General features: G+C 36.4%; 1 protein-coding gene across 7 annotated transcripts in view; it reads left to right on the forward strand.

The window, feature by feature from the left end:
- Positions 1-2413: 2413 nt before the first annotated feature.
- Positions 2414-13059, forward strand: part of MPDZ (multiple PDZ domain crumbs cell polarity complex component) — a 131645-nt gene continuing 120999 nt past the window's right edge. For 6 of the 7 annotated variants that reach the window (XM_065878955.1, XM_065878958.1, XM_065878960.1 and 3 more), the window contains exons 1-2: positions 2466-2481; positions 5112-5278. In XM_065878955.1, coding sequence (XP_065735027.1) covers positions 2466-2481; positions 5112-5278 — 183 coding nt within the window. Of the gene's footprint in view, positions 2482-5111; positions 5279-13059 lie in introns of all 7 variants that reach the window. The other variant, XM_065878953.1, reaches the window with a different exon arrangement.

Genomic DNA, 13059 nt, shown 5'->3' on the forward strand with positions numbered 1-13059 from the left:
CCCCGCTTGCCACAACTAGAGAAAGCCCTCACACAGAAATGAAGACCCAACACAGCAAAAATAAATAAAATTAATTAATAAACTCCTACCTCCAACGTCTTAAAAAAAAAACCAAAAACCTTTATGGTAAGGGCTTCTCTGGAAAAAAAAAAGTAATTCTGCTTCCACAGACCTGACTTGTAGGTGAACTTTTGGGCACCAGTGTTCTTCTCAGTTGGGAACTGCTTACTCTGTGCTTTCTCTGCAGAATCCTCATAAATCAGTGGGCCTCTAAATCCATAGGCCTATCCCCCTCCCTTGCCAAGTCATGAATACTGTTTATCTTTATGAGTTAATTTTTCATAGGGGAAAGAGGATAGAACTAAATTTTATTGTGTATACCAAACACTCATGCATATAATTTTACCCTTTCAAAACTTTATGAATACCAAGTTCAGAAGAGATAGATGGGTGACTTAACAAGGGTGTATAGCTAGTAAATGGTCAAGCTGAAATTTTAACTCAGGTCATCAGACTCCCTTGTCCATGCCCTTTCACTGCTATCATGCTTCCTCTTGGGCGGTTGCATTAAATACACCTTTGTAGACCTGGGCTTCCTTCTGTTGGGGTATCTTTCCTTTTATTTTTCTGTCAGAAGTTAATAATCTTTTTAGAGGGGACCTAATAATATTCTCTTTTATGAAGGACTATTATATTCTCCTTGTAAATAAGAATAAAAAATATAACTATTTTAAAGATCTCCCTATATTTTCCCCCATAAAACTATGCAAGGCCTGGCATTGGAATGCTAATCTATTCAGTACATGGGCTCAGCATTAATTGTAAATATATATTTTAGAATTACGAGTTTTGCACTGAGTTGGAAATTGGTATATATATATTTCTAATCTCATTTATCATTACATACCCAAAGAGTAAGTGCATTTTCTGGGAAACTAAGATTAAGATGATAGGCCCCTTGCTCAAGGCCGCACCACTCTTGAGGTTTAAATTCCAGGTTAGTGCCCTCTTTTCTTGACACCAGGGCACTTTCTAAAACAAGTGCCAATAGTTGAGTTGTTTGACTATTTGAAGTGGAGTTATTTTAAATCGTTATATTCTAAACTGGGTTAAGGAAAGTAAGTAGTGTTCTCAGTTATTACACAGAGCTGACTGCAGGCATTGATGGTCTGTGCATCTGCTTGTGTACGTCACATTCTTCCTTGTTTCCCAAATGCATTCTCTCTTAAAGAGATTACAGGGGGCAACTTGTCCCTTCTCAGAGAAATCCACTGTCTCATCTTCCAGATGAAAAGTGAGGATGTCTGGTTGTGGATTCCTTTTCTGCATTGAAGAAATGACCTACTGACTTCCTAATGACTCAGGGTTTTCTGCAAGGCAGAGGATAGATGTAACTTGGATTCAGTTGGGCGAAACTGCTGGACAGCAGTGGTTAAAGATGGGTTAGTGGTGTGGATATTGTCAGCCGAGATCTATATGTGGTACTTTAAATAGCCTAGATGAGTATTATCAGAGAAAGATGAAATCTGTGTGGGTTGAAGGAGTTGAGAAGATTTTTTTGAGTGGGAATAAGAGAGATTATTGACAGGAGGGTATTTTGAAAACTTTAAAAAATCTTTTTAATGTTGTGCTCTCTTTTTTATTCAGTTTTTCGTCCGTGATTTAATATGTTATCTTGCATTGATTCACTTATGGCTCGAGTGTCACAATTCATTTCTTAATTGGTATGTCTGAATCATCTTCCCAGTTAAGACTGAGCATTCAAGGGCAGGATCATATATTCTTTTTTTTTTTTTTTTTTTTTGAGGCACACGGGCCTCTCACTGTTGTGGCCTCTCCCGTTGCGGAGCACAGGCTCCGGACACGCAGGACCAGCGACCATGGCTCACGGGCCCAGCCGCTCCGCGGCATGTGGGATCTTCCCGGACCGGGGCACAAACCCGTGTCCCCTGCATCGGCAGGTGGACTCTCAACCACTGCGCCACCAGGGGAGCCCTATTCTGTTTTTTACATTTTATTTATTTTTTTGCCTACGGAATTTCTCATGCGGAGCCAAGTAAATGCCTTCCTCTTTGGGTAAAGATCTGTAAGTGAATCCAAGGTTATAGTGGTCTGTGTTGAGAAGCTCTTAAGGAAATATTTTGGATACTTCTACTATCTTATTTAAAACAGATTTTATGCCTTTTACCTTATTATACAAGTATTATCTGCAAATATAAGATAATTTTGAATAAATCCTAAAATGATTACTTTTTTGGCCTATAAAGAAAACTATCTTAAGTTACCTCAACAAGATTTTAATGGTCAAAGGAATCATAGTAGTATCAAGTGCTTTTTAGAGTATTTGGTTTTAGAATATAATTTTAAAGTTGTAAAACATAACCATTCCATTTTCTTTTCTCCCTAGAGTTCCTTGTAGTTGCTGTTTATAATCATTGTAGAGAAGGACACTGAACTTGTGGAAAATGTTAGAAACTATAGGTAAGACCTGTTTCTTCCTGACCATTTTGATAATAATTGAAACTCCTTCCATTGGGATCTTTGAAATATGGTGTGTTCTACATATCTGGATTCTGTCTATAGTAACTTAGTAAATTTTTTTTTTATCCACTAGCATTGTACTAGGGTAATGTGTTTCTATATTTGGATGATTTCATATGAAGTGTTTCAAAAACACATCATTTATAAGCAAAAGTTGAGAGTATATGAAATGTTCTACCAATTATGGGTTTTATTAAAACTTAATGTAAACCCAGTTCTGATTTATGAAACCAGTTCTGGTTAATGTTTGTTTCTGGATAGCACCAAAAGTTTTAACAATTTTTTTAATACTGAAAGATCATTGCCTGTGTCTTATTTTTAATTTATTCTTGGCAGGTGAAATACTACTGAGCTTTGCTTTTAAGTTGGTAAAAATAACAGTAACAAACACTTAGGTTGACAAACTCGAGTGACAATTTAAGGCAGTTTAATTTCTGCTTGAGATAATTTAGGTTGAAATATCCAAATTTTCTAGACTCATGTGTTAATCTTTTTTTCACACTGCTCTTTAGTTTTAGAGAAGCTAGTTTATAGAACTAGTTTCAGGTATATCAGGTATGGTACACCCAGTCCCTCATCGTCCCTCGTCGGGCACCGCAGTCCTCACCTTTTCCAGGGAACTCTTTGGGTATGATTATTGGAAGGTATCTGGATTTCACTTCGGTGCCTTGATGATCATGGCTGGTGGCTTGACACCTGCAGGTTTTGAGGGAAGGGTGGGGAGAGTGGGTGGCAGGAGAGGAGAAGGAGCTGTTTTTGTGATCATGGGGATCATTACTTTGACTTTTGTTCCTGGTACTATGCCCGTAATAAGAATGCATGGGTGTACATTTCCTGCATCACCTATTTTATACTAAAGTCACAAATCATAAAGACTACCAGTCCACATAGGAAAGTTCCTCATAAGAAAGTGGACAGCAAAGGGGAAATACAGAATTATATAAACCATTACCTTATAATCTTCATTCTGTAAGTTATTACTGAGTTGTATACTTTTCAAGAATTGACATGGGAATTAATACTAGATTTGTATTCTGAGATACCATGGGAAATATGACCCAGAATAAAATTCTCATGCATATCTTCACTATTATTTGCTTTTAAATTCTGCATACAGTAAGTCCCCTACATCCGGACGAGTTCCATTACGAGAGCAGGTTCATAAATCCAATTTGTTTGTAAGTCCAACAAAGCTAGCCTAGGTACCCAACTAACACAATCGGCTATATAGTACTGTACTGTAATAGGTTTATAATACGTTTCACACATATAATACGTAAAAAACAAGCAAACAAAATAAAGAAAACATTTTTAATCTTACATTATAGTATCTTGAAAAGTACATTAGTACAGTCCAACAGCTGGCGTACAGGGGCTGGCATCGAGTGAACAGGCAAGAAGAGTTACTGACTGGAGGAGGGAGAGGAGGTGGGAGATGGTGGAGCTGAAGGATCGTCAGCAATAGGAGATGGAGGGCAAGCTGCAGTTTCACTCATGCCTGACGTTGATGGCACAGGTTCTGGTTCCTTGCTGGAACCAGATGCACGTTCGCATTCTTTGAAAGTTCACAACTTGAAGGTTAATGTATAGGGGACCTACTATATGAGTAAATATTGTTTCTTTAAATTTGTGTTTGTGAACTCATGGTCGACATTGATTCATGTTTTAATTTCCCCATTCCTGCATAATTCTACATTTGGTGCTATCAAAAATGACTCTGGTGATAATTCTCACTCTTTTCGATTACTATGATATGGCAAATATATTTTAATAGACGCACTTGTTACCATCATGAATCTGTTAGGACATATATCTGAGCAGTCTCCATTTTTTTAAAAACTAATGTGGCTTCACTTACAAGTAAGGGAGAGAAAGAGAGCGAGAGTAGGGTTTGGGGAGATATTTTTAACTGTTATATGTGGTAGAAACTCACTATCTGGTAGAAGCATGCTTGCAAGATGCTAGGATTATTAAGGATATGCTAATTCAAGACATTTACTTTGGCAAATATCTTACTTTGGGGGTAAGACATTTAAAATACTAAAAAATTGTGGTTTTGAAGGGATATGCATTATTGTGATGTATTTTCAAGTAAATTCACAAATATACAGTGCTTTGCCCCTTAATGTATGAAATTGTCATATTTGGATGTTACAACTCATCAGTAACATTATTCACCTCCACTTATTAGCTGTACTTCTAATTTTTCTTACATATAAGTTTTTTTAAAAAGTGGAAATGTCAGCATTTACAAGATGACAGAGTGTTTGGTTTTCATTAGAGATGAAATACCTGGTATTGGAACTCAAATATGCTTCATCTGAATTAGTTTCTGTACTTTACAATTAGTTGCATGTAGCATACACTATAACCAGTTCGCTGCTGTCAAACTTTCTTACTAGAGATTTCAAGGTTTGAAGAATATATTCGTAGTGACATGTTTTAGACCCTTCTTTTTTTTCTGAGTCAATTTTGAGCTCTGGAAAGGAATAGCTTTAGGATTTCTATAAGCATGGTTTGATGCCTGTCTTTCAAATCCTGTTACTGTCTAATGTGGCTCTTTGGTTTAGACAAAAATCGGGCCCTGCAGGCGGCAGAGCGCTTGCAGGCCAAGCTGCGGGAGCGCGGGGATGTAGCAAATGAAGACAAACTGAACCTTCTCAAGTCAGTGTTGCAGAGCCCACTCTTCAGCCAGATTCTGAACCTGCAGACTTCTGTACAGCAGCTGAAAGACCAGGTAAGACATGGTGCACTCACAGGAGGCCTTTGTGGTGTTGCGTAGAGCTTGTGAAAGTCTCGTGTTTTTCTGAAAGGCTGATTTTTGTACGTGTTAATGAATAGTTAATGCAGTCATTTAAGCCAGCAGTCCCCAACCTTTTTGGCACCAGGGACCGGTTTTGTGGAAGACAGTTTATCCACGGACGCGGGGGGTGGGGGTGGGGATAGTTCAGGCGGTAATGCGAGCGATGGGGAGCAGTGGGGAGCGACAGAGGGAGCTTCCCTCGCTCACACGCCGCTCACCTCCTGCTGTGCGGTCCGGTTCCTAATGGGCCGTGGGCCGGTACCAGTCCGTGGCCGGGGGATTGGGGGCTCCTGATTTAAACTTCCAAATGAGACATTCAGATTAACTGTGGCTTCCCCCCACCCCCAGTTATTTTTGTGACAGTTGTTGCAGTGTATTGTAGATGATATGACATTGTGTTGAAGGCTGTGTGGATACGGAAGAATGAGTTCCTGCAGGAGAAGGGGATGATGAAAATATGTTTAGGGTGGATGACTGTAGCTTGGTTTCCATCATCACTAGGACTCATGGTTCATGTGATCTTGCTCATTCAGATTCAGACACTCAGTAAACTTACATGATTTCAGATGAGCCTGGATTTGCATGTGTAATCATGTATGTGAGGAAGGGAAATCACCTCTATTTTGACAGTAAACGGAGTAATTACATTGTCATCAGTTAGAGGAATTGCAATTCTCACTTCTGAAAAGAGTGTAAGTAGCAATTGCTCCCATGACAGCATCAGATGGTGATAAACATTAGGACTTCTAAATGTAACACAGTGTTTTATTCCTGTAAAAATTATGAATATTAAAAAGTCCTGGCATTTATATTAAAATTGAAACATATCACAATGACAGAATGAAAACTGGAGTCAGATGGTCTTTGAACTTACTTAATCACCATTTCTCAGGTTTTTAAAAAATATTTTTTAAATGGTTGCTATCCTCACAAGGTTTGAAGTCAGTCTAATTATGTCTTTAGTCCAAGTTAATACTCATTCTGATGTTTTTAGCATTAATCTGATATTTATGGATGACTTGCTAGCAAATATTCTGCCTTAAAAGTTTAAAATGAAACCTATAGACTAGTTTCATAATTCAGTGAAAGAACAGCTCCAATTAACAAAAAACCCAAAATATGCCTAATGCAAAGAGAACAAATAGTAGCAACAGAGAAAGAATTTGTTTAGTGTCATATAACTTCTTAATCTAGATATTTTAGTAGCCCCCCCCCAAAATTAAGTAAGTAGATCAAGAAGAATGTCTAAAAATATTTTTCTCAAGTGAATTTCTACCTAATGATTTTAAAAGTTATGGCCATGAATTCAGAAAAAGAGGTAGTTTCATTATATGTAGTTGTGTTTGTTTCCTTTGTAAATTATTGAAAAGATTAGTTTTAGGTACTCATTTTCAAAATGAATTGGCACACTTTTGGAGAAACCAATATCATGAATATTAGTGTAATTATGGTGTGGAAAATTATCTGGTTTTTAAAGAGTGTGAAGATGTCTCCTCTTATTGTATTATGTGAAAATATGATTAGAATGAGATGAAAAGTTGCAAGAAAAAGTACTAGTAAGTGTGTTAGGGAATACCATTAGTCCAGTGAGGCAACTGTTGAAATTTCCCTGCTAGCCAGCCTTATGTAAGGAGAATAGCTTTCATACTTACCATGTCTGCTGAAAGGAGGAGAGAAATGGGCCTACTTGTTGTTGAGCTTGTTTTATCTTTTTGGAATGGAAGTAGAATATGGGCTCTAAAACTGTTTGGGTCCCACATGATTCAGCTGAAATTTCTTTGGAAATTATTGAGCATAATATTATTGAGCCTCATAGTCTAGGTCTATGGACAGTGTCATCTCATTGTATTAAATGTTAGAAGCTAGTATACAGTTGACCCTTGAACACCATGGATTAGAACTGCACATAGATGTACTTCCTCTTCCTTATGACGTTTCTTAATAGCATTTTCTTTTCTCTAGTTTATTGTAGGAATACAGTATATAATACATAGAACATACAAAATATGTGTTAAGTGACAGTTTATGTTATGGGTAAGAGTTCCGGTTAACAGTACGCTCTTAGTAGTTAAGTTTTGGGGGATTCAGAGTTATACGTGGATTTTCGACTGTGTGTGGGGTGGTGCCATGCCCCTACCCTCTGTGTTGTTCAAGGGTCAACTGTATTTCAAGGCTACGTAAGCTGTGATGTTTGTGAATTCTGTAGGCGTGTCTTACATGACTTTGGACTTTTTGGCTCATTGGTCACCCCTTCAAATACTGAAAGGGACCAAAGAAACCATCCGTTCTTCCCCCTGCTTATTACAGCAGAGTGGTTTAGGAGAGTAGAACCAGAGCTACAACTCATGCTTCTTGGCTGCCAAGGCACAGCCCTTTCCCTTATTTGACCCTGCAGCTTATCTCACATCTCCCCCTGCCCCCAAGGGTAGAAATGCCCTAGATGCCATGACTTTATGTTGCTTGAAACTATTGATAATTTCCCACATTTTTTTGTGACTCTTCACTTTACTCTCCGTTCTTTACCAATTCAGTTTCATTTGTTAACTTAACCAATTTCTTTTCCTTGCGTGACTAGAGAAAATTTTCAAAAACTTAAAATAATATTTTCTGTTTTAAAGTTTAAACATTAAATATTCTAGACGTTATCATGTTAGATTTAAATTTTCTATATAGTTTACCAACTGCTAATTTATTGATATTTATAACTTAATATTTAAGTAATGCATCTAAGGAGTGACATTTGGTTTGTGTTTTTAATCCAGTAGCTACACAAATCTGATGCATGTCTAGCTTTTATTTATTATCTTATACCTAACTTACGTTTTCAAATGTATAATTTTATATGCACAATAGGAGCAAGTTACCATTTCCATCTTTTTTATTATTACTGGAAATGTTGACCCCTTTGATTTTCCCCTGCCATCATTCTGTCTTTTAAAAAGCAAAGGGAGGGAATAATTGAAAAGCCCAAGGTATATGCACCATATTGGGAACATGATCATATTGTTGCCTTAATGACAGATGCCGACATGCCATGTTGAATTAAGCCTACTATTTTTTTCCCTTCAGATTTTTCCTTCCCATTACTTCTATTCAATAATGTTTAATTTTTCCAATTTGCTTCTTCTGTATTAAGACTGCCCTTAGAAATCAAACTGTTTCCCTTTGGCAAGTTAAACACTTGACAGGTGTGTAACTGAGAGGGCAAAAAAGCCATGCCCTGAAGGGATGTGCTATTTAAATATTGTCAAAAATATTAACAGGTCTGAGAGTATAATTGATGCCTCTGTTTAACTCTGCCACATTGTATATTGTTTTAATGCCAGCTAAAAGGATGTGTGCTATTAAACCTGAATAATCTCTAATAGCTCCAGTTCATTTCCTATTGCATGATTCCTGTTTAAGTGAAGAGGGGAAAAAAAAAGGGAACTGTGACTTTGTGTCAATGATCTGTCAAATGCAAATTCTCAAGTAGTGTCCTCACTGTCACCTAGTCATCAGGGCTAATAACTGCAGGGCTTAATGCATATTCATGACAAAAATCCAGCTATTGTGGAGGAAATAAATATGTTAGCAGTTTAATAATAGAAACTTGTCAGCCACAAGGATATTGGATTTGAATATTTATTCCGTGATGTTTCTCTATTCCAATATAGGTGGATGCTGCTTTCCTGATTAATTAATCGCCTTGCTTTCTGAATTAACTATGGGCACTAAGTTAAATGTCTTTTTATCCTGAGTTTTTTATAGGGAAACTGTGAATTAAAATGATTAATATCATTAGAAAGTTAGAATTGATATTTATAAGTTAGAATTAATATTTAAAAATTGTCATTGCTAAGATTTTTTAAAAAAATTATGGCCACAGAGACCAAGTCCAACATTGAAAAAATGATGTGGATATGCAGGCTACAAAAGCTGCTGATATGGAAGACTAGCCTTGGGGGGATAGAATATTCTGGAGGTTTCTCCTTGTCAGTGATTTCCAGCCTTTTTGGAGTATGACAGTTGTTATTTTGTTGTTGTTCTTGTTTGATATTTCCAGGATCCTGGTTCATTAACCTTTCTCCCAGCAAAGTGTTGGCTTACATATATATCATCTAGATGCATAGTGTATTTACACACAAAATTAAACCAGATTTTTCCAAGTTTTTCTTTGGAAATTTCCAAGTTTTTCTTTGGAAATTTTATGACATCTCTTGAAATAATTGGAGAGATGCTGATTTAATATAGAACCAGTGTTGGAAATTACTGTTCAGTGTAGATCACAGTAATTCAGTCCATCTTTTTCATTTTTATTCTTGGAAAATACGGTCTTCATGGTATCAAATTGTGGTTTTATATTTCTGTGTTCCTAAGTTTTATCTGTTCACATTCCAAAAAGAATTTGGAACAACTCCTGAAGGCAAAGCATCCTAATAGATGATTCAAAGGTAAATCTAAATAAAGATCAAATAAAAATATTAGACAATTAGATATACCAAGAATCTTGGGTTGCTAAAATTTAGTATAGAATTTATTTCTCATTTCCCAGGACAAAGGCAAAAAAGAACCAGATAATTATATATTGCTCAACGTGAGACATCATTCTATGAACCAGATTTCCCCTTGGCAATGGGAACATTATGGGAGCTCATGGTTATTTTATAGAAAGCTCATAATCATTTATTAATAAACCTTGTTGAACACCTAAAATAATCAAAAACACAATGAATAAGTAAGGTGGAGGTTCTCACCATCTAGAGGGAAATATAGAAAAAATATAGAAAAAATAGAAAAACAAGAATGTGAGTGGTATAAGAGGAAGAAAGAGGAAGAAATTACTAACTTTGATTAGAGGAAAACTAAACTTCACACTGGAAGTAACATGTAAAATAGGTCTTGAAAATGAGTAGGAGTTTTCTGCAGAGATGGGGGAAGTTATTTCAGGTAGTGGAAACAGTGGTTAGAAGAGTATAGAGCAGTTCTCAAATGGGGATTTTACATTCTCCCTCTCCAGGGGACATCGGGCAATATCTGGAGACACTTTTGATTGTTGCAGCATGTGGGCTGTGGGGGCCATTGCTACTGGCACGTAATGGGTAGAGTCCAGGGATGCTGCTGAACATCCTCAGTGTAAAGGATAGCCCCTCAAAACAAAGAAGTGTGGGGTTTAGGGGGTGTTCAGTGCTGAGGTTGAGAAACCCTGGTACAGAGTCACATACATACCTGTATTATCAGAGCAATAGAATATGTGAGGCTACTGGCAAGGGAGGAAACTTTGGAGCCAGATTATAAAGGATTTATTAAGGTAAGATTTTTTTTGTTGTTTTTTGAGTTTTTTTCTTTTTTTTTGGTTTGGTTTTTATCATCTTTGCTCTTTTGCATTCAACTTTCTATGTCAAATTTTATTGTATCAAGTTGAAGTTGTATCAACTTGATCTTTTAACCACACTATTAAATACAGTCTTTTAACAATCATTTTATTTACGTATTTTTATTTCTCCACATTTTAAAGGTTGTAGTAAAAACACACAGCATAAAACAAAGGTATAGGTTTTAATGACATTTTTGATGGATAAGACCCTCAATTATAATTGTAAAACACGTGACTTATACTTCAAAGGACTATTTCTTTCATCTTTCTAAGAATGAAATACACTAAGAATACACACTAATTTAGCGACGGCTTTTCTGCAGAAGAGTACATGAAGTAATGTACCCCATGTATTTTTTTTCTTATACTGTCTTAAAACAGGAGCGCACTTTATAGAACCTAAAGAAACAGGTAGTCAGTGTGTCCTAGGGTTACTTTCAAATATCTGACATAAGCAGAGGGTATTGGGTGAAACACCACCATCCTGAGGCCTGCCCAGAGAGCCACTCTTCTGTGTTTGTAGGACTGATACATCACGTTCATGGCCAAAGTGTCGAGGTATGCTGCTTTTAAGCAGTAACATCCTCACCTCTGACACTTTCTTACATTTATGTTTTTTAGGTTGTTGGAAAGTTGAGAATTTTGATAACTGAGTACTTGGTTGCTCTCTTTTGACTTTGGTCCTCAAAAAGATGCTGTTTTGTGTAATTCATGTCTCAAAGAGCAGAGATGCCTGTATTTCCTCAGCTTTATTTTATTACTTAGGTAAAAGATGAAAACATAACCCTTGTGTGGATGGTTTCTAATTTGAGACTGAAATGAAGATAATTCACCTGTAGGCTTGCTGTCAGGAAAGGGGAAATGGCTACTCTCTCCCAAGAATGCCTAGGTTAAATTATGACTGGGTATGGGGGAAGGGGAATGGAGAGAAAGAAGATACGCCTCAACCCCATTAACAGGAAGTATGAGAAATCGACTGGAATTCTTCCCAGTTGATGTTGCCTGTGAAAATGAAAAAACTATTTTTCTTACCCCTGAAACGGTTTTGCTTTTATGAGAGAGCATTGCAGCCGCCTAACAGGAAAGTGTCTGTTTCTTGAGACTTCAATGTACGTTATCTAGGAGAAGTTATGAGAGGAGGAGTTGAGTCTCATGTTTTTACATTTACCATAAAGTTTATTTACTGTAGGAATTTCAAATACTTTATTTTTGGTACAATAACAGCTTTTAAATGTTTGTTCCTTTAACTAAAAGTTTGTAAATATAGAGCCTTTGAAGGGACTAAAATTCTTGTTTTATCCTGGGCAAGAAGGCAGTGTTCAAGCTTTTTATACAGTGCTGGATTAAAATGCAACACCATCTTGCTATTGGGTATGCATGTGTGTCTAAAACAGCAAATGGTGCTAATTGTATGGTGTTTTTGTGACAAAGTTAAATGGTCTTTGGAGAAGAGGGAAAAAATGTGAAATTTACTGGGTATAATGTAAATCAGTTTTATAACCCAAGAATTTAGAACAATAGAGGTTGATTTGCATTTGCAATATAGCAACAGCAACAAGAACAATTACTTTTAGGAAGCCATTGTGTGCTGTGGACTTTGTCTCATTTAACCAGTCCATCAGCTTTTTGAGATGGGTTTTATCCCCATTTTGTCCAGTGAGGAAATTGGGGTTTAGAGAGGTTATATAACTTAATCTGGACCACACAATTATTCATTGGTAGATTTAGGGGAAGAATCCAGGTCTGTCTGACCCTGAAGCCAATGCTTTTTTTTAACTTCTAATTTACACTGTTTCTAAATCCTAGTTCTGTAATTTAAAGGAGCAAATAAGTTGAAAAAACAGTTAATAACATTCCTAAAGGAAATGAATTTAAACTAAATCTTTTGTAAATTCAAATTCATTAAGATTTGCCATTTCCCTCAAATTCTCCCACCAGATTTTAATCAGAGGGCCTTTTTAATATAAATCAGAAGTTTCATTCTGCTTTTGTTTATAATTATGCTAGGTTTTAAAGTAAATGAACTGGGTAAAGGTAATAGTGGAATGGAGAGACAACATGGCAAAGTAACATCAGTCTTCATATGCCCATTTCCATATATTTATACTTGTCTAGAAGGTTTTATTTTTATTTTTCTCTAAGCAGACTGTGAACAGTGAATCAGTTTTATCTTCTGGAAATGTGGGACATAGAAAAAACACTGCAAACATTCTAACATGTCATTTGTCTAGATTTAAAATTTCTGAAATTCGTGATGGCATTTGAAAAAGATAAAGTTACTTAATTTTGATACCTTTACCCCTTTGATGTAGAAAATTTCAGCGTACTTTGATAAGAATATTATTTTTGGTCAAATTAC

Source organism: Phocoena phocoena, chromosome 6 (assembly GCF_963924675.1).
Source record: "Phocoena phocoena chromosome 6, mPhoPho1.1, whole genome shotgun sequence".
NCBI classification, from domain to species: Eukaryota; Metazoa; Chordata; class Mammalia; order Artiodactyla; family Phocoenidae; genus Phocoena; species Phocoena phocoena.